The sequence below is a fragment of the Plodia interpunctella genome, chromosome 20 (genome assembly GCF_027563975.2).
Source record: "Plodia interpunctella isolate USDA-ARS_2022_Savannah chromosome 20, ilPloInte3.2, whole genome shotgun sequence".
NCBI classification, from domain to species: Eukaryota; Metazoa; Arthropoda; class Insecta; order Lepidoptera; family Pyralidae; genus Plodia; species Plodia interpunctella.
This window is the reverse complement of record NC_071313.1, coordinates 7,507,774-7,530,486: the sequence shown is the minus strand read 5'-3', so window position 1 is coordinate 7,530,486 and position 22,713 is coordinate 7,507,774. Positions and strand designations below refer to the sequence as shown.

Below are 22,713 nucleotides of genomic sequence, written 5' to 3'. Positions count from 1 at the left end.
CAAAAATCTAAAAATAATTGTTTTGGCCCCTAACATGCCCATAAAGGATTAACACACTCCAAATGAAAGAAGAAATCGGTAAAACAGGCATTATTTGATCGGTGAAATAGGTATTATTCTTCGTAGTCGTATTCCTCATGACTGAGGGTCATTACGTGGAATGAAACACACGTAAGAACATTCTTGGCATTATTAATGGAGTGGTTTGCGATTGCCTTCTCCATTTCACACACGAGTTAATAATCAACCTGTGTGCAGGTTTCCTCACGATGTTTTCCTTCACCGGAAGCAAGTGGTGGTCGATGAAAACTTACTATACATGAGTCAGATTGGTATACAAAGGTACGAGGAGGATTCGATCCTGGGACCTCTCGATCCACAAGCAGGGGTCTTGACCATTACACCACCACCGCTTCAAAAGAAAGAATTATATTTGATGGGAAATATATGTGATAATATGTTTGTACGTAACTTACTTGAGAACATCATCGAAGCTAATCCAAAACACTCCTTGATCCCTATCATCATGTTGTAAAACACGCTTGGCGTGTTCCGTCCACCGCGGACACGCGTGCGCCCACGCGCCCCGCCACGTGTAGTGCCCCCACGGGTTCCGTAGCCGTAAAAGGCGAGTAGGGGTGGAAGCTTCTAGAAGTTCTACCACGTCGAGAACAGAGTACGCGTGCCGGGGGCGTAGGCCTAACCGTTGGTATTCCTCTTCGTCGACCTGATAATGAAGAAAACGAAAATTTAATATTATTTTGTTTTTTTTTTTTTTTTCAAATATCTTTCATGCTGGTCTGGGAGAGAAATAAAAAAAATAATAACGTGCCAGCTGCTCTTCCCGCGCAAATTGTAGTAAATAGAAATTACCATACTTGACAAAGAAGACTATACGTATCTATATATGTTTTCACGAAAAAACTGATTGCGCGATTCAGGATACCACTCACTTTTATACTGCCACTGCCCCAGACCACTAGCCCTTAAGGCCTGTACAGAGGACAGTAATTTAACCCACACTAGATCGCGATCTAGCTTTTCTACAGGTGACCTCACATTCGTCGTTTCCTTCCTTACATACAGTAAATAAAACTTACCATACATTGACATATGAATACTATAACGGGTTAGTGGTATTAATCGCAAAATCTCCTGAAGACTACTTGGGTACATCAAAACAAGCAACTTTTATTCTATTATATCGTAAAAAAATACAATCTAATTTGCGATTTTACGCATCTTAACTCTATGTAACAGCCAAGCAATACGAGACAGTACCGTAGCGTTATACAGCGGAATCGAACATAGGGTTATAGAAACGACATTAAAACTAAAAAAAGGATTTTTAGTTTTAATGTCTTGTATTTATTACGTTTAAAAAAAAAACAAAAGTCGTAGAACAAAAGATGTCAGTCTCTATGTAGCTTTGGAAGGTTATGCGTTAGATACCAGTAACCCTGTATATACTTCGATTGCGCGATTCAGGAAACCACTCGCCTTCATGTTCCCGCCGCCGCAGCTAGCTCCCATGAGGAAGCAGGCCTGCCTGGACGACAGCAGCTGCGCCCACACGAGGTCGCGGTCCAACTGCTCCAAGGGGAGCCCCGCGCCCCCGGCGCCCCCGGCCCCGCCCGCCTGCAGCGACACTGACTCGCAGGGCGCCCCCGTTAGTGTGCATAGGCCTGATGGGCATTCAACCTAATGTGTCAACTAATCTAATGCCTCTATACCATCGCGGACCAATGCGTATAATAGACAAATTATAAATAAATAAATATTTAGGACAAATCACACAGATTGAGCTAGCCCCTAAGTAAGTTCTAGACTCGTGTTATGGGATACTAACTCAACGATACTATATTTTATAACATATACTATATAGATAAACATCCAAGACCCGGACCAGTCAGAAAAAGATCATTTTCCATCATGACCCGACCGGGGATCGAACCCGGGACCTCTCGGTTCAGAGGCAAGCACATTACCACTCACCGAGGTCGAATTATAGATCCTTATAATGGCATCAAAACAATGTAGTCTGCAGTTTATAAATATTATTTTATGTTTTAATATATATTTTTCCTGCATGAACCTCTAATAGCGGCGAGTTTGCAATGATTTTGGGTAGATTGATGAGCTGTTGACTGTACCGTAAATCTTAAATTGCTTAAAATCAATCACATTTTGTACGTTGTAATTTATAATACAAAAATAGCTACTATCGATTAATATGACAATCTCATTCATATTTCCAGTTACCTTGTATAAATACGATCATAAATTGTAACAAAATATATAACATACCTATATTTTCGCTGATAACAATAGTTTTAATTTACAATACCCTAATCAAATCGGTTTTAATTGATAAATACAAAGCGTAGTCCATTGATAGTGTACGTTTTCCATAATTTCGTCAACTGTCCCAACGGCCCATTAGCTCAGTTGGTTAGAGCGTCGTGCTAATAACGCGAAGGTCGCGGGTTCGATCCCCTCATGGGCCACGTATTCTTTTTTTGGGAACTTTTATTATTGATTTTTCTGGTATTTAAAAATGATTTGTACGACTTTAAACGACAGTAATTTTTTTCAGAATCTTTTACAATGCAAACAATTTGATTTGAGTAAAAATATGTAGTAGTAGTAGGAATGCTTAGATGTATAATTTATGTTTTTCCGAGCGAAGCCGGGACGAGCTGCTAGTCAAAAATAAAAGCCTTATCACAATATTGCCACTCACCTTCAATAGCTCTTCCTGAGACTAGAGCCTCGTAACAGCCATGAAGCTTGGCCACAGCCTTCTCAATCAGGGGAACCCAAAGCTGTTTCCTTTTTGCCTGTAGCGACATATAACTTGCTATATAATGTGTACTATGTGTCTAACATTAAATCTATTATAAGTACCTACTTATCTTCAGTCCTAAATAGGTATTTACTTTTTGTATGCAAATAAATTATTACAATTATTTAACAACACTATATGATTGGCTAAAAAAAAGTTAGATTTTCACATCGACATTGTAAATCGAAGCATTTTGAGCGAGACAGTCACTGTTTCCACCATCATGTCGGCTATGGTTTTACAGATGGTCACGCGTCACAACCAATGAAGAGTATAATAGAGAACTATAATATATTTAGATACTCAACCAATGAGGGAGAGTAGAAAACTATAATATATTTAGATACTCAAATTCAAATTCAAATCATTTATTCAGAAATTAGACCTTCACAGGCACTTTTTCTCGTCAATGTTTATATTTATAATTGTTTCTCACAAGCTACAAACTACTGGCATTTCGGAACGACCACTGCTGAGAAGAAATGCCGAAAGAAACTCATTTGAACAGTGTTGATCCCTATCATGCCAGATCGGCTTACCATTATTGTTTCTTACAATGTTTTTTTTTTCTAATAATATATAAAAGTACATAATGTGCATAGTCAAAAGGTATATCAAAACAGGTTATGATTAAATACACAAGTCTAGCTGTATCTATGTTCGTACACTGTCTGATCCTTCTCACTGCAAAAGCTGCCGTACTAAGTTTTTCGGCCGTGATTTCAATATGTTTATCCCACTTTAACGCCTACCATCCCACTTTACAGTTCGTCCACGGTGACGGTGAGCCAGCGGCCGTCCTTGCAGAGACTCCGCTGATTTGCGAACTATCTATATAACATATGTCGTTGGGTTTTGTCGCAGTAGATGTCGCCACAATCGTTTTTTCATATGACCGAGCTAATAAGAGGGAGAAAGACACAATAATATCTTTAGAGATTCACTTGGGAGTACACCAGATGTCCCTTCTTGTTGGCCGGCAGCAGATCGTCCACAGTGACGGTGAGCCAGCGGCCGTCCTTGCTGCGCTTCCTTTTGGACCATCTATGTGCTTGCGTTTGCAAAGTTTCGTTATGTTTTTGCACAGTAGATGTCGCCATAATCTTTTTTTTATATGACGGAGCTAACACAAGAATATCGATCGACTTCGCTGATTAGCGACCCATTCATGCAACTTATGTCGCAGTAGACGTGGCCACAAGAGGTTCTAGTTGTGACATAGCTGGTGAGAGAGAGAGAGAGACACACACACAATAATACAGAGTAATATCGATAGACACTCACCTGGGAGTACACCAGATGTCCCTTCTTGTTGGCCGGCAGCAGATCGTCGACGGTGACGGTGAGCCAGCGGCCGTCCTTGCAGAGCCGCAGCTGGTAGGCGCCGACGGCGGGGTCGCCGCGCACCACCGCGCCGCGCACCAGCGCCGAGCGCTCCGCCAGCACCGCCAGCGCCGACAGCAGCCAGCAGTTGCCGAGCACTCCTTATTGTGGGAATAACACACGGGAATGGGAATAACTTCTTAATAATGTGTATCACTTGTGCTATCACCTTACGTATGTGACTGACGACAAAATCTGAATAACAATGGAATAACCGGTTTCGCCACAAAAAGTCCGACGCAAACGCATCTATTGGTTAAATTTGCGGCGGACTGTTAACAAATAATTTTTTATGCAATTACAAATAAAAAATATATTTATACAACTTGTAATGGTGTTCAAGCGCCTGAATAAATTAAAGAGCAACCTGATTGCGCATCTCAAAATTGATCCGTAATAAACATCAGATCTATATTTTTGTCGGTAGTATTATAAAAATCACTTTTTCTACATCTCTTGTATTGTGAACATCTACGTTGAAATTATATACTTTTTTTTGAAGAGTTTTAGAGTTTCACTGAAGAAATTGCATTCCTGTGCTAAAACAAATGGAATATGTACTTAAAACTAATACTCATTCGTTTGTTCTTATTCAATCGATATTGACACTGACAAAGTCATACAATGTCTACATTGTTATGTGTTGGTCTGACGTGACGGAGGACGACTGAACAATGGGGCATGACTCTTAAGTCTACAGTAGTAGACTTAAGAGTCATGCCCCATTGCCCCATTGCCCCAAGGGCATGACTCTTAAGTCTACAGTAGTAGACTTAAGAGTCATGCCCCATTGTTCAGTTCAGTCCGGTAGTAGTAGTAACTACTACCGGCTAGGGATGAGCGTCGAATGGACGGACTAGTCCAATAGACGGTTAACAATGCATCGACGATTCGACGGTACATTATGTACTTTTATATATTATTAGAAAGAAAAAAACATTGTAAGAAACAATAATGGTAAGCCGATCTGGCATGATAGGGACCAACACTGTTCAAATGAGTTTCTTTCGGCATTTCTTCTCAGCAGTGGTCGTTCCGAAATGCCAGTAGTTTGTGAGAAATAACTATAAATATAAAGATTGACGAGAAAAAGTGCCTGTGAAGGTCTAATTTCTGAATAAATTATTTGAATTTGAATTTGACGGTCCACCGTCCATGCGTCGACGAGTTGAATTATTAGACGGCTAAACGAAGCAGTCACCATGTCGTCGTTTCAATCTGTCCGTTAATGTAGTCCAATAATTGTTTAATCTACTAAACTTTATTCCTTAAAACATACGAGTTCATTTGAATAAATATCCTTTGGTAGACGAGTCGCCATTCACATGGCGACGAACGATGAACGAATTAACTTCAAGCGACTTAAAATTTTAGTAACATAGAAAAACAGTCCAGTTTTGATGTGATTCGTAGAACTCAACGTACCGTTAAATTTTAACGTCCACTGAACGAAAACGTGACGTCAACTTCAACTAGTTAATCTACTACACACAGTCTACAGTCTACAGTTCATGAACAGTCTACAGTCTACAGTTCATAGACTGTCTAGTCTCGTTCACGTTCACGGAAAATGCATCGACGACCCATCCCTGAACAACAGACTTCCAAAGCGCATGTGAAAAAGAACCGGCGCTCTGATGAAATGGCAGTCATATTTATTTTTCTATAGACAGAACGCGAGGGAAGACCTATATGCGCTGGTGAAAAAATCTCTATTGCGCGTTATAGCGGTCATTCACCTTGCGAGATAGCTGACCATCTTAGCACCCTTAAATAACATCCATGATAGTCTTATATATGTTACAGTTAAAACCAGTGTTTAGATAGAACGCGTTTTCCCTAGTTGGAACTAGTTTTTACTTGATGCCTTTTTTAAAACTAGAATTAACTAATGCTCAAAATTGAATACCAGTTATGCCCAGTTCTTACTAGACAACACGCGTTTTTCCGAAGCGAGTCAGTTAAAACTGTTCTCAAAGCAAAAAGGTGTCTCTGTAAGAAAAATTGTTGTCTTTGTAACTCAAAATATATGTACATGGAGATTATCAACATCTTATCAGAAACTTTGAACCTTGAGACCTATATAAGCTGGCGAAAAAATCTCTAGAGCGCGATTCAGCGGTCAGTTACCTTGTGAGATGTCAGACGGTCGTGGTTCCCGGAACACGACCCAAGGCAGCCTGTGATCGGCGTCTACGTGTATCTGATGGGGCCGCAGCCACCTCGCCGCCGCCCCCGCTTCATCCCCGCTGTAGTACAGCGAGCGGGGGCAGGCGGGGAACGACTCGTCGATGTAAGGGGACCCCGTCTGGGGGAGAATGGGGAACGATTACAAAATTCAAATGAGACGTAAAAAGCGATTCATTAGTAATTTTTGAGAAAAGCATTTATTTTCATCAGAAAAATCATGCATTTAACGCGTGTAAAAACATTATGTCGTTTAGTAAACCATTGAGGCGTTCCCGTCGGGTGGCGATATTGGGTGCACCATAAGGTCTTGAGTATCATAATTATGAGTTATCATTCAATATAAGCGTTTATATAAAATTTAAGTTTAATCAGTTGAGGATATCTGTTTCAAAATTCAGTTGTAAGTTTCCACTAGAACCAACATTGTGTTTAAAATTTTATAATGTATAAATAAATAAAAAAATATATATATTAGGACAAATCACACAGATTGAGCTAGCCCCAAAGTAAGTTTGAGACTTGTGTTATGGGATACTAACTCAATGATACTATATTTTATAACAAATACATATATAGATAAACATCCAAGACCCGGGTCAATCAGAAAAAGATCATTTTCTATCATGACCCGACCGGGAATCGAACCCGGGACCACTCGGTTCAGTGGCTAGAACATTACCACTGCGCCACCGAGTGCGGGTAATCTCAGAAATTACGGAACCGATTTCAAAAACAAAATCACCATTAGAAAGGTACATTAAACAAGATTGCTATAGGTTATATTTTATCTCAAAATTCCCACGGGAGCGAAGCCCCGGGCAACATCTAGTAAAATATAAAAGTTACCGCGGCACATTGCGCCAGCACTTCCTGCCACTGCGTCCACGCGTGGCTCTCTTCCCGAAGCCTTAGTATTTCCATTGGTGTACTTTCCTGTCTTTCCCCGTCTGATCCTTCCGCTGTTAAACATTAATATATTAATAGCCCTTACATTATACTGGGTTACTGGTATCTAACGCATAACCTTCCAAAGGCGCATAAGGTACATAGAGACTAACATCTTTTGTTCTACGACTTTTGTCTAAACGTAATAAATACAAAAATATATATTTTTAGTTTTAATGCCGTTTCTATAAAATGTTAACTCTATGTTCGATTCCGCTACATAACGCTACTGTACTGTCTCGTGTTGATTGGCTGTTACATAGAGTAAGATGCGTAGAATGGCAAATTAGATTGGTTTTTTTTTTTTGTATATGAAAAACTACAAATCACGAAAAGTCGTAGAATAAAAGTTGCTTGTTATATATATTTTTTAAATTATTGTTATTATAATATTCCTGCATGCAATTCATATTACTATCTAGTTTTCACGTGCCAAATAAGAACAATTTTACAATAAGTAGGTGAACTTCACGTACGATATAAACAGATCCAGTACATTATCATAGTCCAACGCACTAGTGTCTAAACTAGGCCGAGCCTGTGTCTCAGATACTAGGTCCTTCCTTTTGCCTAACACTATAGGCATTGTTTTGATGTACGCAAATAGTTTTTAGGGGGTTTTGCGTTTGATACCAGCAATCCTGTATATAAATGAATGCAATAAACTAACGGACGGAGTTTTGTATGGTTTTCACTAATTTATACTCTGTATATATATGTATGTATATATATAGATAGTTTTCCCAGAGCGAAGTCAGAAAAGCCCGCTAGTCCATACTAATATTATAAATGCGAAAGTCTGTTTTGTTTTGTGCTGGACCGATTTTGATGACGTTTGGTAGTACGTTCCCCGTTCAAACACAAGCTGCTTTTTTTTAACGGAAAGGAAAGATTTATGATCTAGAATTCCCAAGGTAGAATTATCTGTAACTTTGGGAAATCTTATTGCAAAATAAAAATAATAATTAAAGGATCTATTAACACACTTGAATATACACAATTTGTAACTTGTGAGATATTACAATTTAATAAAAAGATTGAAAAACGTGAAAAAGTGCCTGTGAATTTCTAATTTCTGAATAAATTATTCGATTCAATTTCACATGTTTCGTGAAATGATTATCATAATAAAAATCCGCGTTGTTTGCTCTATATACCTTCACATATAAGTTCACATCTTCTTTTAATATCGACACGAAGGCTACGGATAATGCAAAAGTTAGAGAGTGAGAAAGAGAAAGAGAAAGAGAAAGAGAAAGAGAAAGAGAAAGAGAAAGAGAAAGAGAAAGAGAAAGAGAAAGAGAAAGAGAAAGAGAAAGAGAAAGAGAAAGAGAAAGAGAAAGAGAAAGAGAAAGAGAAAGAGAAAGAGAAAGAGAAAGAGAAAGAGAAAGAGAAAGAGAAAGAGAAAGAGAAAGAGAAAGAGGAAAGAGAAAGAGAAAGAGAAAGAGAAGAGGAAGAGGAAGAGGAAGAGGAAGAGGAAGAGAAGGAGAAGGAGAAGGAGAAAGAGAAAGAGAAAGAGAAAGAGAAAGAGAGAAAGAGAAAGAGAAAGAAGAAAGAGAAAGAGAAAGAGAGAAAGAGAAAGAGAAAGAGAAAGAGGAAAGAGAAAGAGAAAGAGGAAAGAGAAAGAGAAAGAGAAAGAGAAAGAGAAAGAGAAAGAGAAAGAGAAAGAGAAAGAGGAAAGAGAAAGAGAAAGAGAAAGAGAAAGAGAAAGAGAAAGAGAAAGAGAAAGAGAAAGAGAAAGAGAAAGAGAAAGAGAAAGAGAAAGATAAAGAGAAAGAGAGAGAAAGAGAAAGAGAAAAGAGAAAGAGAAAGGGACACATACGCGAGTCATCATCGTCTAGTGAAGGCTGGTCGGGAGCTGCAGGCAGCAATCTAGTTCGCGGAGACTGACACATCTCACACGATTGCGACGAACCCGTATTTGCGAACGTGCATTCTGTACACGACCATTCTGTCGTTTCTGGTCTGAAATTAAAATAACTTAAGTTTAGTTTTTTTTTTTACGTTGTTTTTTTTTTTTTTTTAATAATCATTTTTGACACAAGCTTTAATTGTTGCCACAGAGATCTTATTGTATTCGATGTGTGAAATAAATATATGTGTACGTGCAATAACCCGTTGTGTTCTCACGTCTGGTGCCGTGCCTGGGTGCACCGTCAGGTCATTGATAGTCCAGACGTTTGTGTCACACATTGAACGCAATAGATCTATCTGACAAAACAGCTTGTGTGAAAAATTATATTTTTGCATTAAAGAACTTGTTAACAGGTTAAATTTGATATGTGATAACTAATATATTTTAAAATTGAAGCAGTTATAACATTTTAACAAAAAACTAAGTTCCTACAAATTAATTATGTATTCATTAGCTAATTTTAAAGTATTATTTTTTTGTAAACACTCACTTATGTTCGGGGGGCGGGGTCTTGTGTCTGGATCCGCGCCGCGGCAACGCGGGCGTGGGCCGCGGGGGGCGCCGCGGCGACGGACTGCGGCCCCCTGCTATATTATGACAAATTGATTCTTTATTATTTGTGTCTCTCTCATCTGAACGTATTCCCGGTTTCTTCCTCAGTTGTTGAGCGTCGGAGCCCAGTGTCCGCTTTTCTACACTTTCGTCTCCACTTCGCACGGTGGTCGACCATCCTTGACGACATCAAGCCAGCATTTCCTGGGTTTTCCCCTTCTGCCAGGGCCAGGCGGGAGCGACATAGCCAAACATTTGTTCCCTACGTAATTATTATTAAAATTCTATTTATATCTATCTATCTCACGCACACTCCTAATTTAATATATTCTCCAATATCACGTGTAAAATGTTTTTTTTAACTGTGTGTATTAAAAAATGGCATGGAATGATTGGCACCAATACTGTATGAATGAGTTTCTTTCGGCGTTTCATCTCAGCAGTGGTCGTTCCGGAACGCCATTAGTTTGTAGCTTTGGTAATAATTTAATTTAGAATATGACGTGAAAAAGTGGCTGTGAAGGCCTAATTTCTGAAAAAAATATATTTAAATTTGATTTTGAATGTGTGTGAATTGTTTATGAAATAAAAATAATTATCTATTCTGTACATCGTGTGCTCACCACACAGTGATCGCCATAATGGCTTACCATCATCTTATAATGCGATTCAGTTCAGGACCTAAACTGATCTGCATCGCAAATTCGTACCATTGATTTATTTTTTAGTATGAACAATGCGATTCATTTAAATTTCTTAAATTGAACTGAGTTGCATTTGAATCGTTGCGTAAAAGTTGATGATAGGCCAGAAGCAGGTTTGGTTTAGACTATAACTACATCCTAACTAATATTATAAATGCGAAAGTAAGTTCGTTTGTTACCTCTTCACGCTCTATCTACTCGACCAATCTTCATGAAATTTTTCATACATTTAGTTTGAAGTGTGGATAAGGATATAGCGTACATTTCATTCCGGAAAAATTAACGGTGAAATTCACGCGGGCGAAGCCGCGGATAAAAGCTAGTAAATTATATTAACGGGATTTAGCACGCAACGCACTTTTTTATTTAATGTTGCTGACGTTACAACGACGTTTTATGTATTTATGTCTTCAAAGCGCGAAAGTTTAACAAGTTTATTCGTTAGACAAATTAAAAAACCCCCGACTTTCAATATTCATTTCGCTACAACATTTGAACGGCTGAACCGATTTCGAAACATCTCTAAGAAACTCAAACATATCTAAGAACCACCGCATAAGAATTACCCATCAAATAAAAAAACCGCATCCAAATCGGTATACCCGTTGATGAGCTACGGTGACACGTACATACGGACAGACGCAATTTGCGGTCAAACTTATAAAAAAACACAATGATCTTCTAGCTCACTCACGGGAGGCGGGCACGTGGCTAGCGTCCGCGTGCGGCGGCACGCGCGGCGTCCTGCACGCGGCGCACTGCGGCGCGCGCGCTGCGTTCTGTAGCGTGCACGAACTGCACGTCCTGGGTTTGTGCCCAACATTTCATCAATAAATAAATATATTACGACGAATCACACAGATTGAGCTAGCCCCATAGTATGTTCGAGACTTGTGGTATGGTATACTAACTCAACGATACTATATTTTATAACAAATACATATATATGGATAAACATCCAAGACCCGGGCCAATCAGAAAAATATCATTTTCCATCATGACCCGGCCGGGGATCGAACCCGGGATCTCTCGGTTCAGAGGCAAGCACTTTACCACTGCGCCACCGAGGTCGTCAATTAAATAAATAAAAAACGTGTTTTTGACCTACGTTTGTGTCATAGATGATAAAAACTGTAAAATTAGATACGTTTATTTCAGATTACAGGGCCTATATGTACGTGCGTTTGTGTCGAACAAGATAAAAAAAAACATTTATTTCAGGTTACAGGAATATGTATGTACAGTCAACAGCACATGTACCTACCCAAATTCATTGCAAAGTAGCCGCTATTACCGCGCCATAGAGGTTCATTCGAGGTAACTTCATGTGCTGTTAACTGTACGTTTGTTTCAAATAAAACACGTTTATTACAGGATACAATACATAGTATGTATGTTTGTGTCAAAGAAGATAAAAAACTGCACATCGTCATGATCAATATGATTTAAACATACCCATTATTTTACAGAATCGAAGAAAATTCCAACCAATAATTGCAAAATGAACGTTGACAACGAACGTTGAAAAGTACACAGTAATTCAAGTTATAAGAGTTCTTATAGGTTTTCCTGTAATCTACAAGCAATGAACTATAATATTCAGTATGTTTTTAACATTTTTTTAGATGAATAATTTCTGAAATCCGTGGGGGGGGAGGTGGTTTGTTGGTCAATTTTCGTCTTTATGATTAACATCGAAACTATGTATTTTACAATAATAACACTACATATCCACTTATATAAGTCCACATTTTTGTTGCGTATGTACTTTCAGTATGTGTTCTTTATACAATAAAGATGTCACAAACAAATTTACCAGTAACTGTGTGCTAACGGTTTGGATCCGGCGCACGCGGCACACGTCGCCGCACCCGCCTCGTTCACCAGGGTGCACCGGACGCATGACCACGTCAGCGGCGGGGCGGGGCTCGAATCTGGGAACCAAAGGATTTACATCAACGCCATTGTAATAAGCTCAAAATCAATTCAACCGAAATTACATTTAATATGAAATTTGTCTATAAAATGTAGAAAACGTTTTTATTTTGCAATTTGTGTTATAATAAATAGAAATCAGGATACAGTACGACGTAACGCTTGGCCCCAACGCTCAACGGCTGAGGATAAAACCGGGAACACGCTCAGGTGAGAGAGAGAGAGAGAGAGGGAGAGAGAGAGAGGGAGGGAGAGAGAGGGAGAGAGAGAGAGAGAGAGAGAGAGAGAGAGAGAGAGAGAGAGAGAGAGAGAGAGAGAGAGAGGAGAGAGGGAGAGGGAGAGAGAGAAAGAGTATGCTGAAACGCTTAACACCAAAATCAGAAATATTTGTCATGATTTAATTAGTGGAAAACAGACGGTTTACGCCAGTACGAGGGGAGACGACAGTCGGAGACGTAAATTTCATCGGATCGCTAGACTCTAGTCTTAAGATTTGTTAACATTGTCGATTTTTCAACACTCTCGTAACAAAAATAAAAAAATATATCAACTAGCTGCGCCCCGGCGCTTCGCTCCCGTGGGATTTTCGAGGTAAAAACTACCCTATGTGTCATTCCAGGTTATATTCTACCCGTGTACCAAATTTCATAACAATCCGTTCAGTAAATTTTGCGTGAAAGAGTAACAAAACACATACATACATCCACACAAACTTTCGCATTTACATTAGTGGGACTTACCAACAGCAAACAGCAATTCGTCACTGTTCAAGTCGTGGTCTAGCGACGCTATAGGCACGGTCAACTTCTTGGTCTCATGACGGCTCAGGTTCGACTCCTTATCACTGCTACTCGCCTCGCACGACATGATTGTTGATCTAGAACTATTATAAAAAGGAGATTAGGGTAACATTGTATTGAAATTTCGCGAATTATTAAAATTAAAATCATTTATCAATAAATCCTTCAAGTGGCTAAAACGGGGAATGCAAGTATATACAAACTAATAATATCAACTTTTTGACTATGCTTTCCATCCTCAGCCGTAGAGCGTCGGAGCCCAGTGTCCGCTTTCCTACACTTTCGTGTCCACTTCGCACGGTCGTCGACATCACTAGTTGTCAGACCATTGGCACGCATATTACTCATTAAGCCAGCATTTCTTGGGTTTGCCCCTTCTGCCAGTTATAACTAGAGGACACGGAATAAAGCTGGAAGGCATAATAATAACGTGATACCTATTTTCGGTGGAAGCAATAGTGACGTTCGCGCGCGGCGTTCTGCCGCTGCGGCAGACGTCGCACGCGCGCGCCCACCACGCGTTGTATGCGAACCAACATTCGTTGCATTGCCACATGCGGTTTTCACGGCTGAAAGGTGGTATAATGGTTTGATTTGTCGATCAAATGTTTAAGCGTAATACATTATGACACGACATTATATATTTTGCCATTTTACATTACCAACGACGGGCATTTCTAAACTGGCAACGCCGTATGTAAACGGCAGATTCATACTAAATGCCTGCGACATATATTCGTGAAAAATCTCTCCTGTATTAGCGATTGCATCCTCAGCTGTTAAGCCCGGGGTTTGTTTAAAAAATAAATATTTAATTTTTGTAGATTCTACTGCGATTTTGCGGCTGGGATGCCTGACAACTGAACAGAAGCATGAGATTGTGTGTACCTAGACCTCATTTTGCTTCCTATCAGACTACATTTAGATCAAGCACACTCAAATATTTAATTTAAACAAAATGTTGGTATCTCATTTGGCTACACAAACTAGTTGTCTCTACTTTTCTTTGGACTGTACTACTGGAAGTATATGACTGGATGCTATAGCATATAATCATTTATGATACTGTGACCATCTATGTTGACTTTAGAGACAGAGAGCAGACTTTATAAAGCGTTGACAGCTATTAAGCAAAATCAAAATCAAATCATTTATTCAGAAATTAGGCCTTCACAGGCACTTTTTCATGTCATATTCTAAATTAAATGATGTTTACCAAAGCTACAAACTACTAGCATTTCAGAACGACCACTGCTGAGAAGAAATGCCGAAAGAAACTCATTCAAACAGTGTTGGTCCCTATTATGCCAGAAGGGCTTACCATTTTTTAAATATAAATTTATGTATAATTTTTTATCAGTAATATAAAAATGTAAGTACACAATAAAGTACATGGTCAAAAGGTATATTGAAACATATTGTGATTGTGATCAAGTGCTGATGAAAGGAAAATAGATATACCACGACAAGCCACGACTGCATTTCCAAACAGGGTTGTAGTCAAGTGGCCGGTTATAAAATGAATGAGATAGTTCTAGGTTTAGCTCCCAATATATCATCATCTCCATCATATGGAGCGTTGATTGAGAGCGGTCTATCCCCACATCGCTCACAGTTATCCTGCACTGGAGGCGGTCAAAACTGCAGGAAACAAGTAAGTAGATGTTTGTGGCTGTGTTATTATCCCTATGGCTGGTTAGGTTTCTTAAGTTTTTTTTTTATAATTACACTAGCGGCCCGTCCCGGGGTTCGCTCGGGTAAAACATAATGACACACCTTCTACCGTTTTTCCTCATGAAAATCCGTGCAGTAGTTTTTTATCGCGAACATACAGCTACTTACAGAGCGGCTGAAAACTTTGTTTTATAATATGTAAGGACTTACTTAGGCTGTTGCTGTGATGAAGGCACTTTTGACGGTTCGCGCGGATTGTGCGCCACTTTCCCAATAGAGGGCAACATATTGAACACTTTGGTGCTCGGATCCTTCGGCACCGAAGCACTTATATGTGAAGTCCTTATATTACACGCACCACTATCAGTCACTGGCGAAATACAGTTCTCCGCGCCTAACAACTCATCGATTCTGGCGTAGTCACCGTCACTTATATCATTGGAATATAAAGCTTCGTTTTGGGAGTTACTCATCACGGTTTTCGTATCCTGAACGGAAACATACGAATACCTAGTGCCGTTATTATTCACCTGCAGCTGCAAATTTAAATCTTTGTATTTGCCCTTATTTGGCAGCGCATATATGACCCCCTCAGCATTCGTGTCCCAACTGCATTCCTTATCGATTTCCACGTGGTTTTCCTCGACCTTCTTGTCGACTATTGGTAGTTTCCTCTCATCGGACCTTGATATACTGCAATAGTTAGCCAAAGATTTCTGATACTCATTCAAACTACGTCTACTGGATATGACTTTTCCTACCGCTCTTTCGTTAGTCTGTTCAGAGAAAGATCTTCTATATGTCGGTCTGATTTCCGGGGAGTTCTGTGCACTTATCGACCTTCTGAACGATCCTATAGCACTTCCAGTTTGTGGCCAATCTGGTACAGTTATCATAACACCTCCAGAACTGGGCAAAGATGTAGCTCCGTCTCGATTAAAAGTCTCATGTCTTCCCAAAGTAGTGACACTGAGCCCTCTTGAATTCGGTATTCTCGCTAACGGAGATATCCTTGGCGACAAGCACGCTTCACAATGAGTCCTTATTCCGCTATTCTCTAGAGTACACTTACTACACGCCCACTTCTTCAAATGCAAAGCTTTACTTTGTTCCCTTTGATACTCCTTCACATAATTCAACTCCCAATTGGATTTGCTATCAGATTTCTTCGGCTTTCTTGTGACAGTGTGAAGACTCCTCAAGAAAGATTCCCTAGGGTGGTATTGAGTGTTATATCCGTATCTTTCAGAGACCATTAAACTTGTGGGTCTGTTTATGGTGCATCGGGTGTCGTCGACTTTCCACCACTTGTTTTGGGAGTTGATAACGGACCCGTGAGATAAAGACCTGGTCACACCGTGCGCGTTGGCTGTGAGTTGAGTGGGGGATAACCTTAAGGATTGCAGGTCTAGATTTAATGGTCGACCTTCGGTGAAACTTGATGCGGGCTTGTAAGACGGAACAGCCAATGTATTAGATCTTATCATAGTGTTGTCTGTAAAGAATAGCAATATTTTAGGATCTGCGTAGTTTTACTAATAGGTATGAAAATTTATTGCAGTAAAACAAAAGTGCAATACATTACACATCATTGCAAATAAATATAAATGAAATAAAACAGTATATCTAGTGTAGCATGATTTAATAGATCACCTAAAATAAATATAATAACATTACATTCACCCTGAGTGATCACTTCTCTTTGCATAATTAAGTTTTGCAAATTTACTTTGGCATAATAATGTCGGCACAACTTTTGTCGTCGGCATAATTACTTTCATACTTTGCATAAAAATATTTTAGAATAGTGTATTTTAATAATTTACATGATATGCAATCTATAGTCATATTAAATAACTTTTTCATACAAAATTATTAACAGTTTAAGTTATTTAGTTAACTCTTGTGACCAAAACAAAAGTCATGTATCAACATTGTGCTTAGGCTGTTATGAGAAATCTCGGTGGCTAAGTGATAAAATGCTTGCCTCTGAACCGAGAGGTCCCGGTCATGACCCGACCGGGGACGAACCCCGGTCGGGTCATGATGGAAAATTATCTTATATATATATATATATATATATATATATATATATATATATATATATATATATATATATATATATATATATATGTATATGTTATAAAATATAGTATCGTTGAGTTAGTATCCCATAACACAAGTCTAGAACTTACTTTGGGGCTATATATATATATATATATATATATATATATATATATATATATATATATATATATATACTAACTCAACGATACTATATATAAAATATAGTATCGTTGAGTTAGTATCCCATAACACAAGTCTAGAACTTACTTTGGGGCTAGCTCAATCTGTGTAATTTGTCCTAATATATTTATATTTATTTATTTATATTAAATGGACTGGGATCCTCACCCTTAGCTGCCTTGTCCTTGTCCGTCATTCCTGCGGCCTGGTCCTCATCGTCCGACAATCTGTAAATAGAAATATTATATTACTAGATATTGCCCGGGGCTTCGCTCCTGTGGGAACTTTGACATAAAATATAGCCTATAGCAATGTTGGATAATGTACCTTTCTAATGGTGAAAGAATTTTTGAAATCTGTTCGGTAGTTTCGGTGTTTACCCGCCTCAAACATATAAACTAACAAACGCTTACCTCTTTATATAATAGTATATAGACGACACCAGCGTTTAAATGTAGTCAATCAATTTGCATTTTAATTACACATGAGTTTTAAATTTAATATAAAAAATAAACCTTCTACAGTTGGGATGTGGAATAAGGTGGCCGGTCATAAAATCAGTGAGACAGCCCTACGTTTAGTTCCCAACGCGTCATATGGCCTATTGGGAGTACCACCACCGTCCCAACCTGATATCTAAAGCACGATTTCTGATTCGGATAGTGCCTGTCCAGATTGCACAACAAAATTATGTATACGAGGGCTGCTATTTATGTATCCGGAATAACAAAATTAAACAAACATATATTATTACATATGGTTTTATTGTTTCTCGAAGTATTCTCCGCGATGATCTATGCACTTCTGCATACGATGAAACCAATTTTCAAAGCACTTTTTCCATTCTGATTGAGGTATGTCCAAAACGTGTGTTTTGAACGCATCAACGGCCTCTTCGCGGCTCGAAAAACGTTGACCACGTAATTTATTTTTAATGTTTGGAAATAAATAAAAATCATTGGGTGCCAGGTCGGGGCTGTACGGCGGATGACCCGTCAATTCAATCTTTTGACCCTCCAAAAAATTATTTGTTTCAGCCGACTTGTGGCAGCTAGCATTGTCGTGATGAAGTATGATTCTGCGTTGTGGGTTGTTCTTTCGTATTTTTTCAAAGACTTCTGGCAAACAAATGGTGGTGTACCATTCAGAATTAACCGTCCTACTATTCTCTAGTGGCACTGTAGCTACATGTCCATTGATACCAAAAAAACAAGCGACCATTTGCTTTCAAGTGCTTCTCGCACGAACAACTTTTGTTGGATTCGGTTCATCTTGAAAGACCCACACCGTTGACTGCTGTTTAGTTTCAGGGTCATAAGCATAGATCCAGGTTTCGTCACCTGTGTAGATATTATAAACAGCTTTTGACGTGCCACGGTTGTATTTTTTTATCATTTTCTTACACCAGTCGACACGAGCCTGTTTTTGATCTACGCTCAAGTTGTGGGGAATCCAACGCGAACAATTTTTTTTAACAATTAAATGTTCGTGTAATATCGCGTGTATACTCGTCATACTAATGCCCAGAGATGCCTCTATCTCGCGGTATGTAACATGACGATCTTGCATTACTAATTGTCGCACAGCATCAATATTTTGTTGTACCACTACCGATTTAGGACGACCCTCCTTAATTTCATCCGTGAGCATAGACCGTCCACGTTGAAATTCCTTAAACCAATAATACACAGTGGTTTTCGATGGTGCTTCATCTCCAAAAGTTAAAATCAGTTGTTCGATGCACTGTTTTTGAGTTAATCCACGCCGAAAATCATAATAAATCATCGCGCGAAAATGTTCACGAGTTAAATCCATGGCAATGAAGACAAGCTATTTTCAAAATTGGCGCCAATTGAAAAAAACAAATGACAGGGACATGAAAAATATTTATTCTCTAGCCGAAGAGTTCTATTTTCAAATGTTGTAATTACTTTTTAAATATTCTAGAATTATTGGCCAGTTCCGGATATATAAATAGCAGCCCTCGTATAAGACAGGTTCTGGCGAACTCAGACAGAGCCAGCACGAATGAACGCAAATTACGTAGTTTAGTTTCTATGACAGCTTTTATTGACTGCCTGGAAATGTTCGTTAAAACTACGTAATGTTTCCACATCCGCGTCGGTATCTGTCCGAATTCGGAGATAAACTGTAGCTTGTAAAAAGAAACAAATATAATATGTAGTACCTGTAGTGCATGTGTCTACATTAAATCCCTCCGCACCACCGTAAGTCGTAGCGCTGTGGTGGGGCTGGATTGCGTTTACAGTACCAGCAGACGTACAGTACCTGTAGACGGGCGCGTGCGGCGCTAGCGCGTCACACGCGGCGCAGCGCCAGGCGGCGGACACGTTGCGCAGTCCGCAGCTGCAGCGCCACGCGCGGCTCGCGTCCGGCGCCGACCCCACGCACGACCATCCGCTGGTAACAGACAATACTACATTATACATACTATGTGTAGTGTATGTGTCTAGTGTGTAAATGACATCATATTATGTATATAAATCACTAGCGCAATGTCCGTCCTTCGCTCGGGTTCAACCGAAATAAATTGTACACCTAAAAGTTACTCACAAATCACACTATCTATTAGTGAAAGTATAGGTCCAGTGGTTTGTGAGCGTTCTTAGAGAGAGAGAGAGAGAGACGAGAAGCGAGACTGGAAGGCTTCTTTTTATATTATTTTGCTACGTTCAACACCTATGTTAGCAATAACACATTTGTTAATAAAGAAGTCTTTATTAAAGAGTACAAAATATATTTATATAAAGAATTTCTTTTTTTGGCATTGCAACACCAAATAGTAGATATATGATAGCTAGATATAATAGATGACTGCTATATAGATGAGATTGGTTGATAATTTTATATATATTTATATATATATGGCGCGGTATGTATTCTAATATAAGACCTCTTGTATGTCTGACAAAAATGAAAATTATGAATTATGATAAACACCCGGTGCTGTCAACCAAGAAAGTCTGTTTGTCATGTTATAAATCGTACACAGTATAAATCGTTGGACTTATTTTGATGAAATTTGGTATGCCATACAGTCAAAGTTTAAGAACATACATAGGCTACTTTTTAAAAATGTCTATCCACAGAATAGAAATGGGGGTAGATTATTCTCCTAGATAGGTTCTTTAAAATTGTTTGGTGAGAGGCTGCAATAATATACATATAATAATGGCACTGATCCATACAAAATTACCTAAAATCCCTTATATATTTATTTGCATTGTGGCTTTGCTTTGCATTAAGTATCGAATGCTAAATTATTGTCAGTAACGACAAATTTCACTGGATGAATTTCGATTATTAATTGAATAAAATATCACTAAGTGGAAGCCTGTAAATATGTGACACAGAAAAAAAATCACAAATCACTACAAAGTACCAATTGCCTTCCACACCCTTCCACACGACACTACCTGATTGCCCAATTTGATTGCCGATTGAATTGGGTACAATCTGATCGTCCGTCCACATGTATACAACTATATCACCAATTTCATTATTTGACTGAGAAATCCCAAATCGGACGATATGGATCACCCAATGACCTTAAATTTCATATTCCATCCACATGACCCAATTTGATTGTCAATCTTATCAAATTGGGCGTAAAATTGGGTCATGTGGAAGGGACTTAAGTCATAATTGTGAAGAATTAATGAATTAAGAAAAAGATTGTGAAGAATCAATATACAATGCAAAAACAATAATTACACAGTAGCCGGATACCAGTCAGGATTGACAGGTTAGACACAAATCAATCAAATTGTTAAATGATAGAATAAAATTATATATCAATTCTTTAGATTCATATTTAATTTTACATCAATATAACTCTGTGAGTGCTAATTGATTGATTTCAAACATGAAATTTTAAAAGTTTTAACACCCTTTTCACTTCAAATTTGTATTGATTTTTTACACTTTTCTGAATAAACATGTATGTGGAATCACTTCATAAGATACTTGCTTTAAGAAAATAGTCTCAATATGATACACTTTTATTAACACACCACTAAACCAGGTAGAAAAATACATGCAACTAGAATACCAGACAATGCTATGTAATTCATACATACCCATATTCAATGTGTGGGTAAAACTATATTTCAGGCAATTACTGACACACACCTACAGTATAAAGGGCACCCGATGATAATTTAGTTAATGAACTTCCATTACGTCCACCTTTCAATCATATACAATAGAAAAATAACCTAAATTGAACTTTGAAAAAATCGATATTAGACTTGACACTAGCAACAATGGAATGGTGGGAACTAACACAAAAACTTACCTATTGAAATGATTTTCCGTGGGTATAACAATGGGATCTGAACCAGGAGTAGTTCCTTCGCTTTTTCCTGTACGTGAATTGTATTCCGGCGAAGAATCTCCTTTGTAAATTCCTTTGGAATGCTCACTGTCATGGTTCGATATACGTTTTGTTGAGCATTTTAAACACTTCACACTCTCCGTTGGGTTGATTTGGCCGCATGTCTGACAATGCCATTGCAGCACAGATGCGATGGAGCCCATTTTAATTCACACATGGCTATGAAACCATAACAATACGCCGTTTTATCAAAACAAAATCCAATGTAAGAAAAATGAAAACAGCTGATCCACCATGTTGTTTGTGTATAACTTTTTTTGTATAGGCATCAAAATGTTTCCGGCTTTGATGACAGCTCTTGATGATTTTTTAAAATTATATTAAACGGGAAAAGGCAAAAACTTTAAATTATGAATAAATATATACACAATTAAATTTACAAATCAAAAACAAACAAATTTAAAAGATGTCTATTCATACGCCATCTATTGTGCGAAGCATAAACAAATGTTTGACACTGACATCTAGTGTTGCTTGCGTTAGTTTGAATAGTGTTAAAACTATACAAGAGATGGCGGCAGCACTTAAAAATTGTTCGGCAATCGCCGCCAATCGGCGTGAGTGATCTCGAATGTATTTGAAATAAAAAGTTCTATTTATTTATTTTATTTATTTATTTACTTATTAAGATACACATACAGACAAATTACAATTTTGCATTTTTATACTTCAGCGCTATACATTACTGAACAAGTAAAGTGCCCAAATTTAGTGTACACAGCATGATCATCTAAAATGAGCCATTAACAGAACGTATTAGTACTCAGTTAAATACACATAAATTAACTAATAAATGAAGTAAGTTGATCAAAGGAAGATGTCACAACAGCAGCTTGTACAGAGTACCTATAAGGAGAAAATAAAACAATTGTAAAGCAAATTCTAGGGGAACAGCTTAATAGTTAGTACTTATTTAGTATATTGAAATTCGGAATTGTCTAATGCTTTTTATTGTAAGATCTACACATTACTGACTGCGGATTGTTGAAGGAGATATTATTTCTGGATAACATAACTACGAAAGTTGTTGGATTGCGCGATCGATAATTCGTGTTAAGATTTATGTCAAGACTTCTGGACAGTCAATATTAAAATGTATAATTTTG

At 38.3% G+C, this 22,713-nt stretch overlaps 1 protein-coding gene and 1 non-coding gene across 3 annotated transcripts in view; one reads left to right on the top strand and one right to left on the bottom strand.

Annotated features, from left to right (window-relative positions):
* sol (small optic lobes) overlaps positions 1-21,909 on the bottom strand; it is a 30,786-nt gene extending 8,877 nt beyond the window's left edge. Inside the window, exons 1-16 of one of the 2 annotated variants that reach the window (XM_053760265.2) lie at positions 21,509-21,909; positions 19,480-19,611; positions 17,359-17,417; positions 15,154-16,438; positions 13,707-13,838; positions 13,210-13,352; positions 12,351-12,468; positions 11,229-11,338; positions 9,769-9,865; positions 9,186-9,328; positions 7,265-7,377; positions 6,359-6,536; positions 4,130-4,329; positions 2,744-2,840; positions 1,501-1,685; positions 477-727 (exon numbers count right to left, since the gene is read on the bottom strand). In XM_053760265.2, the coding sequence (XP_053616240.1) occupies positions 477-727; positions 1,501-1,685; positions 2,744-2,840; positions 4,130-4,329; positions 6,359-6,536; positions 7,265-7,377; positions 9,186-9,328; positions 9,769-9,865; positions 11,229-11,338; positions 12,351-12,468; positions 13,210-13,352; positions 13,707-13,838; positions 15,154-16,438; positions 17,359-17,417; positions 19,480-19,611; positions 21,509-21,750 (3,485 nt within the window). In that variant the 5' untranslated portion in view covers positions 21,751-21,909. The remainder of the gene's footprint in view (positions 1-476; positions 728-1,500; positions 1,686-2,743; positions 2,841-4,129; positions 4,330-6,358; positions 6,537-7,264; positions 7,378-9,185; positions 9,329-9,768; positions 9,866-11,228; positions 11,339-12,350; positions 12,469-13,209; positions 13,353-13,706; positions 13,839-15,153; positions 16,439-17,358; positions 17,418-19,479; positions 19,612-21,508) is intronic. The other variant, XM_053760266.2, reaches the window with a different exon arrangement.
* On the top strand, positions 2,434-2,507 carry TRNAI-AAU (transfer RNA isoleucine (anticodon AAU)). Its single transcript has one exon. It is a non-coding gene; the product is annotated as a tRNA-Ile (tRNA).
* Positions 21,910-22,713: the final 804 nt, after the last annotated feature.